This window comes from Camelus bactrianus, chromosome 29 (genome assembly GCF_048773025.1).
Source record: "Camelus bactrianus isolate YW-2024 breed Bactrian camel chromosome 29, ASM4877302v1, whole genome shotgun sequence".
Taxonomy (NCBI): Eukaryota; Metazoa; Chordata; class Mammalia; order Artiodactyla; family Camelidae; genus Camelus; species Camelus bactrianus.
This window is the reverse complement of record NC_133567.1, coordinates 7,634,676-7,652,288: the sequence shown is the minus strand read 5'-3', so window position 1 is coordinate 7,652,288 and position 17,613 is coordinate 7,634,676. Positions and strand designations below refer to the sequence as shown.

The 17,613-nt window shown below is 44.1% G+C and overlaps 1 protein-coding gene across 9 annotated transcripts in view; it reads left to right on the top strand.

The window, feature by feature from the left end:
- Positions 1–17,613, top strand: part of ASPH (aspartate beta-hydroxylase) — a 160,452-nt gene that overhangs the window by 12,018 nt on the left and 130,821 nt on the right. The window contains exon 1 of one of the 9 annotated variants that reach the window (XM_074354915.1): positions 14,598–14,808. The exons of the other annotated variants lie outside the window; for them this stretch is intronic. Coding sequence (XP_074211016.1) covers positions 14,799–14,808 — 10 coding nt within the window. The 5' untranslated portion in view covers positions 14,598–14,798. Of the gene's footprint in view, positions 1–14,597; positions 14,809–17,613 lie in introns of those variants that run through there. 9 annotated transcript variants of the gene reach the window in all.

Genomic DNA, 17,613 nt, shown 5'->3' with positions numbered 1-17,613 from the left:
AGAGTGAAAACCAGTCTTAGCTCCTGGTTCATACAAAAACGGTCGGTGGACTGCGGTTTGCTCACCCTGGTCCAGAGCGCTTGCGAGGGATGGGAGAGTCACTCCTAATGTTTGGTGTAGGTAAGCGCCATCTTTTGTTTTCTTTTTATCTCCAGTGAGTAATGATTGGCTGTAGTAGGTGCTCAGTAAATATTAGAATGAACGAACACAGGTAAAAGTCTTACTTCCCCCTCATAAACCAAAAGAGCACCGAGGGCAGAAGCTGTGTTTCTGTGACTTCTGTGCTGCCTTGAATGTCTTAAGTGCCCAAAATTATGTGTTGCATGGGTGGGTTTCTTTCTTTCGTTCTTTTTTTTTTTTTAGGTTTATGTTATGGGCCATAACACAGATCACAAAGTCCTCTTGATGTTTATTGATGTTAAAAGTGCTGGAGCTAAAGAAGTAAAATTACTAGGATGTGGAGAATTGTCTAAGTTCATCAAGTCCTTTAATGGGTTCTGCTCAGGCAGCGTGCTGGTCGTTTGGGCAGAGTGGTACTTACGCCAGGGGAGGCATGTGGGGTTTGTTCATTCCGATCAGGAGGAAGGTTGGGCAGAAGCAGGCATTTGTTTGTTCTGCCTGTTGTGAAACTAGAAGAGCTCTGCTTACTTGGCAAGATTTTCAATTTCCCCACATTTTATTCTTACATATGACTGTCAGATAGGCTAAAAGTGTTTACATCAATACTAAAATACTGCTAAATTTCTGTTCCCTTTATTTTTTGGTTTTGTCTTTTAGAATTCTTTCATAAGTATTATGAATATTTCCTCCTGGACTGAAGGCTAAGATTTTTCAATTTTAGTGAAAAAATTAAGAAAAAACTATGAACAATGCTAATGTTTGTCAAGGAGATTGTAAACGCTGTATCTTTAAAATTCAAAATAATGATTCTTTCCAAATGATTGTTTTCATCCACATTGATCATAGACCCTTTTACCGTAATACGGTACTTGTTAAAGTGAATTTTTATTTTATTTTTACTTGTTTTCCTTCCACTGGACTGGGTACTAAGCGGGCTCTCTTGTTCATGGCTGTAGTGCTGGGTAGGGATTTCAAGAATATTTGTTGAATGAGTGAATTGTTCAAGTGCTTGGGGAAAACTGTGGAAGGCTTTTAAAATTTACCATCCTGTGATTTTGATTACTTTGTGTTTTAAGGTTTTTCTTAGCTTATAGAGCAGAAAGCACGTTGTTTTGCTGATCTGAATTATATGTTGACCAGAAATGTTCTATTTAGAGCAAGACTCCTATCCAGTATGATATTACAAATATTTGACCACTGCCAGGAGAGAGAACCCACCTGGTCAGGACAGCAGCTGTCAAACAGCTGTTTTTTCTGCCCAAAAAATGAGGTTCTCTGCAACTTGCATAAAGCTTTGAGACCTCAGCCTTTTCAGCTGGTCAGATTTTGGGGGGTCATACTCCTAGGACCTTTGGCAGTGGACTAGCGTGGTAATTCTGGAACAGAGCCAAGAGAGAAGTATTTCAAGCAATTTGCTGCGCTGCAGCCTAAGCTTAGGGCAGCAGGTGGGCTGCATGGTGACTTTTGTTCCTGGTGACCTCAGCCCGGGAGAGCAGGACCGTGTCTGGGGAAACTGGAGCCGGGGGAGGTGACAGAGGGAATTCGGAGCAAAAGGAATCAGTAAGGGTAAAGTTAGGGGGCACCTGAACAGATGGTGACATCGACCATCACTTTGGTTTTGAACTGGGGCAGGATTGGGAGGAAAGGATGGACTTAGGCAGTGGGATGGGGCGGCTGAGTCCTTGAAGCCGGTGGGGTTCTAGCTGGACCTGCCCCGGCCGTTCCTGCCCCTCACTCAGCACCAGCCTGTCCTCTGCTGCCCTGTGGTTTGGTTATGTTTTCAGAATACTCCATGTGTGTTAGATTTGTTTTACCATCTAGATGGCACCAAAACATTTTATAATTCCATTGTTTTTTGTGTGGGAATATCATGTAAATTGTCCAGTGACGTTAATGAGAGTTTACTTTGTTCCAGGTCCTGTGCTCCATGGGGAGGGGAGACACCAGTCAAATCTAACACCAGCCTCTGGGCAGTCACCATCCCAGAAGGTTCCCGCAGAGCAGGGAATACTTGCTGAGTGAGTGAGGTGTGCACGATCAGGGAGCAGGGGAAGGGAGACTAACGTGAGAACCAGCTGAGGCTTTTCAAGATTCTCCAAACTACCAGCCCCGGCTCAAGTTTTCTGGGAAGTTACCCTTTGGGGAATCATGCAAATTAAAAGAGGTGACAAAGACAGTCGACGGACAAACGGCCCGTTTTTATTAAGGGAAAGAAAAGTAGATTCAGGGCACTGCAAACTGACATCTCCTGACAGTCCTAGGCAGATTCTAGAATCAAACAGTGTGTTTTTGTGTGTAGGAATGAAAGCCGCGAACACTAGGAGACACTGCAGGTTTACCGAGTGCGTCTTCTAACTGTGCATTTTGATAAGGTTTCTAGAATAAGTGGTCGGGATACAATCTTCTGATTTTTCCTGACTTCACCAGGATATTTAACACCATCCCTGAGAATCACCCTGTACCTGAGATGGAGAAACGTCTGTCCTGTGACAGCGTTTGAATCACAGCTGACCTTAGCACTGTGCCCACACAGCCCTGATTTAACAGGTTGATGCCATCAACTCTGAGAGAGCCCTGCCCAGTTCACGCTCCCAAAGTAGCAGGTGGCACAGAGGCAAGTGGAGTTAGTCCTGGGAGGGAAAGAGACCCCGTGCCCAGCCGGGAAGGTGCGCTTTGGGTTGCACACTTTTGCAAAATGAACTTGTTGAGGGTAAGCCGGACAGGCTTGAAGCAGGTATATTTTCAAGAAGGCCTGGTGTTGCCTTTAGTTTGGGTTTGGTTTCTTTAATGCTTGCAGTCTTCGAGGACACTGCCTGCACCATGTGTTTGATGAGGTGTCCCCTTGAGCGTCGGTGTCATCCGAAACCGGAGTGAGGGAGGCGCAGTTCCCCTCTGGGTTGGTCCAGCTGCGTCTGGAATTGTCTCAGTTGCGGGGGGCGGTGTGTTGGGGGACGATGGTGGAGACTGCTCAGAGGGGAGCGCCTCCTGGATGAGGCCCTGGGGGGAGGGTGTGTTAACCTGTGGGGAGGGGTGGACACCCTGGGGACCCTGGCCCAGATGGGGAGACCCCTGGGAGGCGGCAGATGAGTTATATTTATACTCCCAGGGGAATTGGAGGGGAAACTCAGGGCATCCCGTGGAAGATACCCCATGAGCGCAAAGAGATCTGTGGGCAGAACTGACATGCAGGAACGTGGAGCGGAGACTGGTTCCCCTTGTGGGAGGCCAGTGGGGAACGGGTGTTCTGCTCATTGTGGCTGGGTTTAGGGCTTGGTCCTTGACTGCTCTTACTTACTTCTTTTTAAATCAGTTTAATTTTGTTTTTATTTTTGTATTTACCCAGCCTTTTCTTTTGGAACTCTTAAACCTATTTAATAGCAAAAAGAATTGTACACTGCAGGAATCCTGTGCTCTTCACCTGGGTTTACTGACCGCTGGCCATGTTTGCTCTCTTTGTGTGTTGACCTTCCTTTCTCTCCCTCCTCTCTCTCTGGGGCCTCTCTGAAGGTGAGCTGTTAGTCATCATGGCAGTTTAACTAGTTTAATTGGCATAACTGCTTCCTTCCCTGAGCATCTCCTATAGACAAGGACCCTCTCCTGCGGAACCACAGTAGGGTTCTCAAACCCAGGAAATGGTAGCACTGACACACGGTTATCTGACTGCCCTCCCCATTCAGATTTCTCCAGGAGTCTCTAGAAGCATCCTTGAAACTTGGTGTTTTTCACTTTCACATTTTTTTTACTGATTCAGAATCCAGTCATGACTTTACCTGGGAGCTTTTAAACATTTCAGATTCTTAGCCCTTGAGTATGATTCTTTAGGACTGGAATGGACTTGGAAATCTGTATTTCCCCAACTTTTTAGTTTGAAAAAATTCAGACCTTTGAGACGGTTATAAGAAAGATTCATAAAGATTCACCAGTTGCTTTATGCTTTTGCATTTTCTAATTGTCTCTCTATCCACACAAGTACACCATTTTATAAATTAATTCATTTTGCTCCTGGACCATTTGCAAGTTAAATCATGATACTTTACCCCTGAATTCTTCAACATGGTTTTCCTAGAAACAGGGATATGCTCCTACAGAACCACGGTGTCATCATCACACTCAGGAAACTTAGCACACCTTACAGCACCGTTACCTGGTTAAAGTCCATATTCAGATCTTCCTAACTTATTCCAATAATATCCTGTAAACAGCCTCCCCCACCTTTGAATTCTTGATGCCTCCTTTAAATATCTTTTAATAAAAGATATTTTATTAAAATAAATTTCCCCCCACAAAGTCTCACAATATGCCCTTCCTCTAACATACGGTGATTTTTTGTGACTTTCTAACGATCTTACAAGGTGGATAGGGTGAAAATCACAGTAAAGAGAACCTTTTTGATGTCTTCCTTTACAGCACTCTGGTAATTTAAATGTGTGAGTCACGGGAAGCTGGGGGGAAACACACAGAGAAAAACACAGGTTTCCTTAAGATTATCAAAATTCTCTTGCTTTTACTCCGTGATAACCCACCACTAGCAGACGTTCAGCTGACTTCCTGGACTTGAGTTTCATGGCTGTTCTTTTCACCCACAGTGTTGGAGCCAGTAACTGACTTCTGTGGACGGTTGTGTCACAGGTCCAGCGACTGTGTAAAAAGTGCTGAAATAGGTGTCACATTTCAGAATGTAAAGCATGGGAAGCCTGCCAAGGTTTAAGTAACATTTTCCAATTTGGTGACATATACATGTACATATACATATACATATACATGCATATATATATATATAATTAATCCGTTAGACATCGTCCAAATTAAAAACTTCTTCCCATTAAAAGATACCTTACGAAAATGAGTAGGACAGTCATAGCCTGGGAGAACATTTTGTAACACATGTATCTGTTAAAGGAGACATGTCCAGGAAATACAAAGAACTCCTACAGTTCAATTAAAAAAAAACAATTAAAAAATAGGCAAGTGTGCAAAAGATTTGAATAAACAGTTCATAAAGATACATCAGTGGTTAATAAGCACATGAAAAAAGTGCTGAAACACTGGCTCTCAGGGGAATGGGAATTAAACCACAGTGAGATGCCACTGCATGCTCGTCAGAGTGGCTAAAATTAAAAAGACTGACAACACCAAAAAATACTGGCGAGATTGCAGAACAGAAGAACTCTTATACATTCTTGGTGGGTGCATGAAATGGTGGAGCCACTTCGGTAAAAGGTCTGGCAGTTTCTTGTACCACTGAGTGAACTTGTGCCCTGTAACCCAGCCATTCTGCTCCGAGTTACTTAACCGGGATAAAAGCAAGCATATGTTCCTAATACACAAGTAATAGTCTTGTACAAGAATGTTCCCAGCAGCTTTGTTTGTACTAGTCCAAAATGGGAAACATTCCGGCTTCTACTAATAGGAGAATACACTCTGGTATGTCCTGGTGTATTTGTCCAGCGGAACACTTTCCAGCAGCAGGAAGGAACGGGGTACCACTGTGCGTAGCCTCCATGGCTCCCCGGAACGTCAGGCTCAGGGAGGGAAGCCTTACACAAGCAAGCACCTGCGGTGTGGGGCCATTTTTATGACATTTCAAGAACAGGCAGAACCAACCTATAGTGAAAAAAAGGCAGAACAGTGGGGCTGCCCCTGGGGTTCGGGCTGGTCTGGAATGTGGCTGGTGAGGGCCTAAGAGAGCTTAGGGTGGCCTTCATGTTCTGTGTCTTGACAGGGATTTGGGTCACACAGTGTTTTTTTTTTTGAAATACAGTTGATTTACAATGTTGTGTTAGTTTTAGGTGTACAGCAGAGTGATTCAGTTTCATACATACATAACATATATATATTCTTTTTCAGATTCTTTTCCATTATAGGTTCTTACAAGATACTGTAACATAGTATCTGAATATAGTTTGAATATAGTGAATATAGTTCCCTGTGCTGTACAGTAGGTTCTTGTTACCCATTTTCTACATAGTAGTATGTATATGTTAATCCCAAACTCCTAATTTATTCCTTCCTCCCCCACCTTTCCCCTTTGGTAACCAGTTTGTTTTCTATGTCTGTGAGTCTTTCTGGTTTTGTATCATTTTTTTAGATTTCACATATAAGTGATATATGATGTTTGCCTTTCTCTATCTTACTTACTTCACTTAATATGATAATCTCTAGGTCCACCCATGTTGCTGCAAGTGGCTTTTTTATGGCTGAGTAATATTTCATTGTATATGCACAGTGTATTTTTTTCGTGAAAACTCAGGGAATGTACACTTAAAATTAGGGCATTTCATCTTATGTAAATTGTATGTAAAAATGATACATATTGAACTGTATTTTATTATATAGAAGCTGAAGTCCTTAGGAGAACTGTGCTGATGTCTGCAGGTTATTTTGAAATGCATTAGACATGAAAAATGGATTAATGGCTTGATGTAGAAGGACAAATAGATATGCCATAAGCAAGACAATACAACATTAATCGTTGACTCTAAGTGATACATCTATGAGTATTCTACATAAAATTCTTTCAGCTGTGTTGTGTGTTCAGAAATTTTCATAATAAAATATTTTGAAAATATTCATGTATTGTTTGTTTGAATCACATGAAATAATCATTTTTATGGGTCAAAAATGGTCAAATGCTGGTGGTTTTTTATGGGTCAGCCTAACATACGCAACCACATTTTGTAGCTGCTTTATTTCACAGTCTTTGTCTAACAGGCTGTTATATGAAGCATCATTTTCCTCCAGTCTTTGTGGTTTGTTGGACCAGATGAGTCTCTGGGTAGCAGAGGCTCTTGACTGTCTCTGGGACAGATTCCTTTATACCACAGTCACCCTCTATTTCCAAAAGTCTGTCTGGTTTAAATATGATCTCATTTTCAATACAGTTTTTGTCTCCTACTGGCAGGAAGGCAGGGGGGCCTGAAGTGGGGAGGTGGTGTTGCACCCCCTCCGCATGATCTGCTTTGGGGTGGTGCCCTCCCTGCCTCTTGCGGGCTCTGGCTCAGCAAGAGAGCTGGGGAAGGGAGAGGAGGAGAAGGAAGGGCCTGTGCCCTCACAGTCCCTATCAGTTGATAGGACAGCTGACCACAGTTGCCCACAAGTGACAGGCACTCAAATGCTTCCTGTGTGAATTCTTTGGAAGGCCTGGTGGGACCTCCCCACAGCGTATGACTTCTTCCAACCCTCCTGGACGTCCACTCCTGATAGAACACTCCCCTCTTTCTTGCTCCTGGGGGCCCCTTGCCTGGCAGTCAGCCCTACTGAGTGAGATACTGGCAAGATACTGTAGACCCTGGTCCTCCCTTACTGCCATCTTCGGGTCCTGGGAAGCTGACACCTTGCCAGGCGTGCCGAATGCTTGGTAGCTGCTGCTTTTTCTCTGCAGCTGTCCCTCCCCGATGGGTTCTCTGTCCTGCTCATCTCGGCTTAGGGTGGGCCATCAAGGCTGCTGCCAGTCCTCAGGCACTCCTGGTCTCTACGAGGGATCCTCCTGCAGGACCTCTCTCTCCTTTGGCTTTAGACAGGGAATTTTTGGAATTTATAAATGAATATTCGTACTTTACCAAGTTTGTTGAAAACTGAGGTTCATTTTTCTACAAAGGTTGGCTATTTAGCTCTTGGCAAAGCTATGGAATTTCCACTGGAGACACGTATGTAAGAAAGGATGCAGTTCCTGTAATCTGGGGGAAGGACACTGTTAGCGAGTCATCGATACATTTAATTGGTCATGATTTCTGCAAGGAGTCAGGTAAACTGAACCATCCAAGGGAACTGTCCTCACAAGACTGCCCTCACTGCAGACACCAGCCACAGGTTTGGGGGTCCCCAGGGCTGCTATCGCTTCAGGCCAGCTGGCCACAATTTTGGAGGTCCCCACAACTAATCTCAGGTTTGATAATTTGTTGGGATAACTTGGAACTCAGGAAAGTACTCTACCCACCATTGGTTTTATTACAGGGAAAGGATACAAATTAGAATTAGGTAAAGGAAGAGACGCAGGGCAACGTGGGAAGGTTCCAAACACAAAGGTCCCCTCGTCCTCAGGGACATCAGCGTGTGACAGCACATATGGAGTATTGCCAACTAGGGGAGCTCATCTGAGCCTGGGTACCCAGACGTTTTTAATTGGGGCCCCATCACATACTGCAAGCGTGACTGGCCTTAACTGGTACAGCCGTACAGCTGGTCCCAAAGCCTCATCGTAAATCACATTGCTAGACTGTCTGATGGTCAAAGCCCCCAAGCAAACGAATCACTCCTATCAGGCAGAACATTCCAGGGACCTCCGCGTAGGCAAGGGCAAAAGCCAAACCTCTCTTGGGGTAAAGTTAATTCTTTACTATGCAATTTTACAATTGCATTCGTTCTTGTTTTTTATTATTTTTTTTATCAGCTTCATTATTATGAATTTATTAAGTGAAGGGTTCTTGGCTGTCCCTAGAATATTTTGTGATGCATAGTTGTGTCAATTACCCTTTCTGTTGTGTTTTCAGCTTCCTACCAATGGCATTTTGGTCCATCACAGATTCCCCAGGTGGAGTTGATGGATCCATGTTCTGATTCAGTTGTTCCCTTTTGCAGGGAATCAGTAGTGACAGACAGAGGCGTCTGCCGGGGCAGTGTTTCCTCAACGTGGGGTTCCAGAGAATAGCATACAAGGATTCTGAGCCATATCCTGAGGCTGATAGAGAGAGGGGTTGCTAATACTTCACTTTGCCTTTCTTATCCTGATGCAAATGGAAATGACTTTCTCATTCTTGTCTTATGAAATTCTAAAACCCACGGCTCCCCCGGCTCACGCCTTTGGCCACTTGTGCCTTTTCCGCGCAGTTAGGAGCTGCGTGAGGGGTCTGCCTGTCGGACCAGATGAGCGGGGTCCTGCACCTCGTTCGTGCTGGGGCCTTCTGCATTCAACCTGGGTGTCAGTCGGCCAAGATCAGTGGGGAATTGATCTGACCCAGGGCCCAGTGTGGGTCCGTCAGGAGCCCCTGGGCTTTGTGCTTGAGCTCTCTCTTTCTGAAGAATGTGTAGGTCTTTTCTTCTTAGGAATGAATTTTAGGATCATTAAATTTCCTGGAGATGAGGAAACCCGAAGTGACCTGGCACTTGTTGGACCGTTTTTCCAGTGCCTTTGCCCCCTTACTTCTGAAGTGTTAGCAGGAAGAGGTTTGATTACTCGTGTAATATCAAGGATTTGAGAAAGAATTTACCTGCTTTTTTAGCAAGTTGGTGCCAGGCAAACGTACAGGAATGAATAAGGCAGATTCAGTCTTAAACTTGCATGAAACTTGCATTCTGGAGTTAGGAAGAGATTAAGAAACTTAATTATTCTAGTTGTCTAATTACCAGTGAAATAACACTTTGAAGAAGTCCATGCTACTGTGAGAGGATATTCGGAAATGCTTCCTTGAAGTGGAGTGGGAGGGGGAGCTGGGCTGGGGGCAGCAGTGCTGGCATCCCAGGAAGAGGGAGTGGCCTGTGCCGAGGTCTTGCCTCAAGACAGGACAGCGCATGGTGTGTGTTTTTGTGGCTGGAGTATAGACAGCTTGGGGAAGTGGCATGAAACTAAATCCCGAGTGACAGACTGGGGACATGTCAAGTGGGGTCTTAAAGGCCACACTGAAGATTTAAATTTTATCCTAAGACTACTGTCAAGCCATTGAGGGATTTTAACAGGGTCATGATAGAATCAGATTTTTAAAAAATCATCCTGGCAGCTGTCTGGAGCAATGAAGTTTATGTTAAGGCGTTGTAATAGTCTAGGAGAGGACGCTAATGGATTTGGATGACCACAGTGAAGAGGCGGAACTGTGGGTCATTTCAGACACAATTTCCCACTTTTTCATGTCATGCTGCACACAAATTGCTTTTTAAAATATCACACTGGGGTCCATAGACAAGGATAACCCAAGTATGAGGGGAGTTCATATGTTGACATAGTTGTAACCCGTTTGCCTGATGGAGAAACTCTGATTTGAGAGATAAGCGTTTGGGAAAAGAGGAGAGTATAAAGTCAAGGATGAACCCCAGGTTTTCGGTTGAAGCAACTGGCTTGATGGAAAGGCTTATGAGATTTAGAACAGTAGAGAGGAGGTGGGAGGGATCATGGGTTCGATTGTGTAGATGCAAAGTACAGGGTTTCTGTAAGTCAGTCACATGGGATGTTGAGGAGACAGATATGTGGGTTTGGAGCTTAAAGGAAAGAAGAAATTAAGCCATATAGAAGGTAGGTAAAATCAACGAGGAAGCTGGCATAGGACCAAGGTTTACGGAATTCCCACATTTAAAAGTCAACTAGAGGAGAATGAACTAGCGAAGGAGATTAGGGATTAGAATGTCCAGAAAGGCCGGAGAAATACCAGATGATTCTGAACTAATGAAAGCCAAGGGAAGAAAATGTTTAAGAAGGAGGGAGAATTCTTCTGAGAGGACAAATCAGGTGAGGACTGGAAATTTTCCATTGAGTCTAATGACCTGGAGGTGACTGGTGTGACATTGGAGCTACTACACCAGAGGCACGTGCAGAAGCCAGATTGCAACCTCCAGGTTGTAAGGAGTCGGCAGGTGGTTAGAAAACGAAAGCAGTGAAGTGGCAGCTCTGCTGAGAATGTCATCTGTGGTGGGGAGGAGGAAGGGCAGGGGCCAGCTGTGGGTGGAGGGAGGATGTCGTAAAGGCAGAGCCCGGTGTACAGGAGAGTGACAGGACAGGGTGTAAGGCCGCCGAGGGTGGAGGGGGTGGAGGCATTAGGAGCAACGCAGAGAATGAATGCAGGTGAATTTCAGTTTGTGATGGTCGGCAGTGCCCAGTCAAGACAGCTTCCTGCTGACGGTTCTGTCTTCTCTGTGATGTAAGAGGCTTTGGTGGTTTTTTTTGAGTTTGAGAAGATCGACCAGAGGCAGAGACGTTAGACACAGTCATCGTGGAGAAGGGGACAGTGAGCTCTGGAGGGATGTGATGGGACTGACAGGCAGTCCCAAGGGCTGGCTGCCCTTGGCTCACTGTGCCCTGTGTCTGGTCTTCACTCGGTTGCCCCGCTGCCCTTGCAGCCGTGCGGAGGGGGGAGAGCTGTGTCTGTGCAGGGCGCCAACTGCTGCAGATGGAGGCAGGGAGCAAATAGAGCCGCAGGGGAGTTTAGTGAGTCGGGGAGTGATTCAAACGATGAACTGTGGACTCTTAAGGCGGATTTGGAAAGATGTGAAGGCAGGAGGTGAAGAGGGGGTAAGAAAAAGGAAAAGCAAGAGAAGTACAGGACCCAAGAAGAAACTGATGGGGAAACAAGCTGGAAACACGGGAGGCTGTGATCAGAGTGGATGTTTTTATTCTGTGCATCATGTACTCAATAGACCGTGAACCTTCCCTTGTAGAGGGCGCATTCCCTGACTGGGAGCGGCGTGTCTAAATAGATTGTCCTCAGTGTCTGCTGAGTTGTCTTTGCTCACTTCTGCAATGCAAACTATTTAGTATTAGGTTTAGAATGGTAAAACTTGCTCATGTTTGCCTCAGAGACCATATACAGATGAAAAGTTTTTACTTCTGTCTTGAAGAACTGCACGTTTGGTATCTCGTGGTACCCTGTGGTCCTTAATGATGTATCCAAGTAGGCAGAGCTTTCTTAGCAGGGCTGCATCGTCTGTTAGGTGCTGTGCCAGGAGAAATTTCAACAGGAGTGAAGACGCGATTAGGGAGGCTAATTAAGTTGGGTCTGTGACAAGGTCCATGGTGAGAATGTAGGAATGAGTGTGGATAGAACGGAGGGGACCAGATCACTGGGGATGGAGAAATGAAGGAAAGAGAACCTGACGTGTTGGCCACACCAATGGACGCTGAAATTCCATGGTTACGGCTGGAATCGAGTGAAGAAGCCCTCACTGCGGGGGAGAGGGCGCTGGCCGCGGCAATGGCGGCGATGGTGGCGGAGGGTCGTGGAACTGGGCGGCGGGACCTCAGGTTCTGCTGCTGTTCTTTTTCCTTTTTTAGGTGGTCAGGAATGATAGCCTGGAACTCAGTGAAAAGCAAGAGCTCCTTTGCCCGCTGCAGACCTGAGAATGAGGAGGGCCAGTGCGGTGATTCTGTGTGCGTGGCCCCAAGACCAGCAGGGTCAGGTCACCTGGGAACTTACTAGGAATGCACATTCTCAGGCCCCACTCCAGATGTGCAGAGTCAGGAACTCTGGGGCGGGCCCAGCAGTCTGTGATTTGAGCCGCCCTCCAGGTGACTTTGATGTGCTCCAGAGTTTGAGAACCACTGCTGTCAGTGAGAGCTGCTTGAGTGAGGGGAGGGACGGCGTCAGCACTGATCCATGAGAGCTGTGATGGGTTTTTCCCCTGGTTGGTTTTGGAGGCAGGCAGAGCCCGGGACTCCGTGGTCATTGCTCTTGGCTCCTGTGGTCTCCGGTAGCATCAGGCTGATGGTAACGGTGTCAGAGCACGTTGTAGAAGCTTGCTCTTTGGTTGGATCTAGTGCGAGTTTGCTGTTGGTCCCAGCAGCTGTTACAAGGAATAGTTAATATTACTTTAGCTCCCTTTGCTAGACTTTTAAAAACATGATTTGATGTATGCAAATTTTATTTTTTTTAAAGTTTTATAACCATTTCCCACCATAAAAATGTATTGTTATTATAGTTTTTATAAGAGATAGTTAATTGAAATTCAGGATTTCTTTTTCCTTAAGAAATGTGATAGATTAAATATTATTGCAGAGAGATTTATCCTAAACACTCGATCTAGAATAGCAGGTATGCTGTTATTGAGAAACTGAGGAGAGAAGATATTTTATTGAAATGACTGTAGAACTGTTGCAGAAGACAAAGGAGAAGGTTAAGTCTGTGACGTGTGAACATGTGTGACAAAGGCTTGTGCAGGAGGTCTATTGGAGCTGTGTTGAAGGAGCCTCAGGGGGAGGCGTACCCACACTTAGCAGCTGTGGTTCTTGTCTCAGGTCAGCGTTTGGCCCCAGACCTGGAATTTAGGATGCAGCTGGCCTTGCACAGGCCTGTGAAGGGAGACAGGAGACCCCAGCAGCCCCTGCAGTCTTGATGGCAGGGTAGGATCATGAAAAGAGCTGGGTATTGGAGATGAGGAGACATGTCCAGATCGATTCAATCCAAATATGTTGCATGCATGACTTCCGCAAACATCTGCATGCCTCATTCACGCCAAGACATGTTGTACAGGCAAGGAAATCGAGGCCCAGAGGTTTGATGTCTTCCCAGGTAGCCGGAACTGGATCCAGGGCTCTGAAGTCTGAAACGGGCTACTCACCATGTAAGTGAAGTGGCTTGGTCTCCAGTGGTCCCAAGAAGGGTCTCTTGTCACTCTCCCTCTCCCTCTGAGAACAACAAAAAGAAGCTTCTGAAATATTTGTCTAATAAATTGGTATGGTGGTTGGTCATCGGTCTTCCACCCCTGTCAGCAGATGAATCGTGGTCATCTAACGTTTTAGCAAACACTCACTTCAGTGAGATAGATCCCTGAGGAAGGGAGTGGCTCCTGGGACAGGACACCTAAGACGCTGGTCAGTTCTGACTAGTTGTCCCTGGTGCCCTGTCTAGTCTGTCCCGGTTCTGGGCCATCACATATCCGTATCATAGGTTGCTGACTCCTTTTCGGAATGTTTAACTGTTGAATTTGCACTGGAAGAATTCAGTTTGACTGAAAGCATAAAAGACACGTAAGCAACGTTGAAAGGTTGCTGCCTCGCTCTGGATCCTGTTTGTGCTAAGTTAATATAGTGTACTAACCCGAGCTCTGAGGAATTCTGTGAGCCGCTCATGTTAAATCAGTGAATAAACAGTACTGGAATTGGGCTGGTTTTATTTCACAGAAGAGAATATTCGGAGATGGGGCTGGAGGGGAGTGGAAGGAAATCAGAGTGCAGTTGTGCAGTCTCTTTCCAGGGCCCGAGGTGGTGGTCCCTAAGTGACAGCTCTTACGGCTGCACTTCCTTCTTTCCCCGTCGCCTCCCTCCAAGCCTGCCCGCCTTCCTCTGTCTCCCTCCTTCTTTAGGGAAACACGTTTTTATTGTTGCTCTACTTGTGCCTTCGGAGGAGTTCGCCTTGGATGGGAACGCCTCTGAATCAGAATTCTAGAGCATTAATTCATTTCTCACCATTTAGGGCTCTGTTTCACTCAAACAAACTGAAGTAGTGGCCTTTCCATGCAGGCATTTGGTGAGATCCTGAAACCCCAATGCAAGCTGTTCCCGGGGCGTGGGGCCGTGTTGTATAGCAAGACTTGTTTTGGTTTTGAATGACTTGGTCCCTAGGCTAAAACCATTAAAGACTGGTTACAAAAACCCAGCGCACCAGCAGCACGGTTGTTCCATTCCATTTTCTTCTGCATGCCTGATTTTTTTTTTTTTTTTTTTTTTTTTTTTAGGGTTTGGAGGTGGGGGGGATAGGACCAACCCAGAAAGGAGTCCTGTTAGTGGGAGAAAGGCTGTCGGACTGTCAGCAGAGCGCTTTCAGCCTGAGCGATTAGCAGTATTTGGCCACGAGGAAGCGGCCTCTAAAAATAACTGGTGAGTTTGCAGTCAGGTCCAGTTTCAGCGTGGAGGCCTCACCCGAGGGGCGGCTGGCCAGTCCGCGGCTCCAGCAGGGAAGGGAGGCGGTGTGCCTGGTACCTGCTGATAGGGCTCTGGTTTTTTCTTCAGTATATATTATTCATGGATTGAAGGCATCAAAATGGCTGAAGGTAAAGGTATATTTTTATTGTTTGGGTTAAAAGTGGCATGGGTTCTAGCTGACAGTTTTTAGCTTGCCTTTCAGTTGTGCGCTCTTGAGATATTTTTGGCTAAGTGCTTTGACTGCGTCTTCTACGTTTTCTATTTTGAACGTCTGGCGACTTTGATTTTTCACGATAGTTGAATTTTTCATGGAATAATCTGTCTTTCATGTGAATACTAAGTTTTAGTGTCTTACCTTAGAATATCTTTTAGTGTATCGTGCTTCCAAAGATTGCATTTTACAAACTTCAGAAAAATAAATAAGTGGTCTGTCTTGGTCTTATAAGTTAATTCCAATGAATTTAAAGAATTGTGTGCATTCAGCTCTCATGTAAAATTGTAGGAAATTTAAGGGCTGTGTAAGTCCTGTCTTGTATTAATGAGCACACTTAGAGCACACACAAGCAAAGGTTTAACCATATGTGGAAACGGACCTAATTTTTGTGAAGCAAAATTGTTCGTATTAGAGAGACTCATTCATTGCTCAATAAATGCAAAGAAAAGACACTAGGATTTTCTTTTGTTTTCTTAAATTGAATCATTAACCTTCAGGTGTTCTTTAATAGTGTGTTGAATTTGCATTTTTTGTATGTGTTTGTTTTTGCTTTTCTTTGTAGGTTAAGATTGTCTTTTCATTTGATTGAAGGCAAGCTACATTGTCTCATGTTGAAAATGGATTTAAGAAAAAAAAATAGATGCATTAAGACTGCTTCCAACTCTCAGCTGCCTGAGTAGCCACTGGAAGGATTCTATTATTAGTATGGAGAATATGAGTATCTCTGCTTTGAACACTGTTTTAAATAAATGGTTAGAATGGGTCACTTGACTCTTCTGATAAACTGCCCCATGTTGCCCTGAAGAAGGTTATGACTTATATACCTAAGTTTTAGTTCCTTTAGAAGGCAATTCTCTTCCCCTTGGATTGCTTAATCTACACAGTGAGGCAAAATCATCTGTTACTTCTGACCTGCTTTTAACCGTCCTCGGCTCCCAAAGGGAAACATTTTGTAACGTGGAAAAGTAATCAGTTTGATGAGTTGTTTTTGTGGGTTTTTTAAAAACGTTCAATGTGTATAAATGTGGCATAAATATGGAATCTCCAGGATAAAGCCCACCAAAACTCACAAATGGTTGATTTGTCATTCAGTTAATTGTAGTTCCAGTTGATTAATGGGCTGCTGTTCAGGTACTGGGGTACGTCTTCTGCTTCCCCTTTCCTTAACCAAATAAATAAAATTGCCTGTTGTCCTGGATCCAGTCTTCATGTCGGACAGACTCATTCCATGCTCGGCGTGGTAATTCTCTGTGCTTGGTGGTGTGTGAGAACATCTGATTTGGAGGTTATTACTTTTGACGGGTCAACATGGAAGGAAATGAATCACACAGTGCTTGCCGTGTTCTTAACCCCCATTAAAAAACGTTTTTGACTAATCCCTGGGGCTACAGGGTGAATGTGGAGCCAGGAAGTAAAATGAAGATTCTTAGATTGATTCTGATCTTAGAGGAGAGGGACAGCTACAAGGTGTGCTTCCAGAATACATTTGGAACAGAGTGCTGGTTTCAGGTTTGCTTAGGGAGTTTTGAACTCTCTGAAGGGTTTATCTTACTGTGCTTTTTTGAGTTTCATTGGACAGAAACCAATCTGCCCTTTGGGACTAGACATACCGTATTTACAAAGTGACAAATCAGGAGTGTGTTATTTGGTGTCAATTAAAAAGTTCCCCTGAAAATGGTGTCTTGGGAAAGACTCCTTTCTATAATTTACTGTTTTGTTCCTTTATGGAATTAGTAAATATTAACAGTAAAAAGATTAATACTGTTAGAGTAACACCTCATTTATTTGATGTTATAAAGGTGATGGATAAAATAATGCTAATAATCATTTCATATTCTAACTAACACACACCAATTATTTTCTTGACATTTACCTTTAAAAATAATAAATCTGTTTAATTAAAGACATTTTGAATGATAATCTTTCCAAGATTTATACTTATCTTGTATTCTTAAACACTTTAAAATAATATTTTAATGACAGAATTAATATGAATATCATTATTACCTTGTACTAAAGGTTATTTTAATAGTTAGGGACTAGTCAGGGTTTGCCTCTGAGCATCGGTTATAAATGGCCTCCTGCCACAGCTCTTTCCAGGTCTCATGTCTGCCCTGCTGTGTTCAGACATTCTATGGGCTGTTCTTCCATCAGCAGTTTGTTGCTTTAACTCACTCCTTTAGGTTAGGCTGTCTTTAAAGTCTGTCCTTTAGTTTTGTGCAGTAAGTTAGGAAACTTGATTGAAGTTATTAGAATCATGTCTATAATAACTGTAAATAGAGTCTAGGTAAAGCTGTGTTTTTTCTCTCTCTTCCCCCTTCTGATCCCTTCTCTCTGTTTTGGTAAATGCATTCATATAATTTTTTTTTTAAAGCCCTTTTCCACTTTTTACGTATATTTGGTATTGGAGGCCAGCAACTTAGATAAGTATTACTGAATTAACTTGGACAAATGATACTTCCCTTTTGAGAATCTCAGGGATTTCCCTCCACTTCTGCTTCAAAAAAGAGGTAGAAGGAAAAAAAAGAGAGAGGTAGAAGTGGAGAAAGAGTTGGGCTTTGAGTTCAAATGACTGTTTAGTTTTATTCGCTATTTCTTTATAAACTTCTTTTAAATAGCATAGCCTGGGGTGTGCTTTTATTGAGGTGCACGTTTTGAAAACTTAATTCTGGAGTAAAAATTGTGTCATGTCTGGCACATAAATGCTGAATAAATGCAT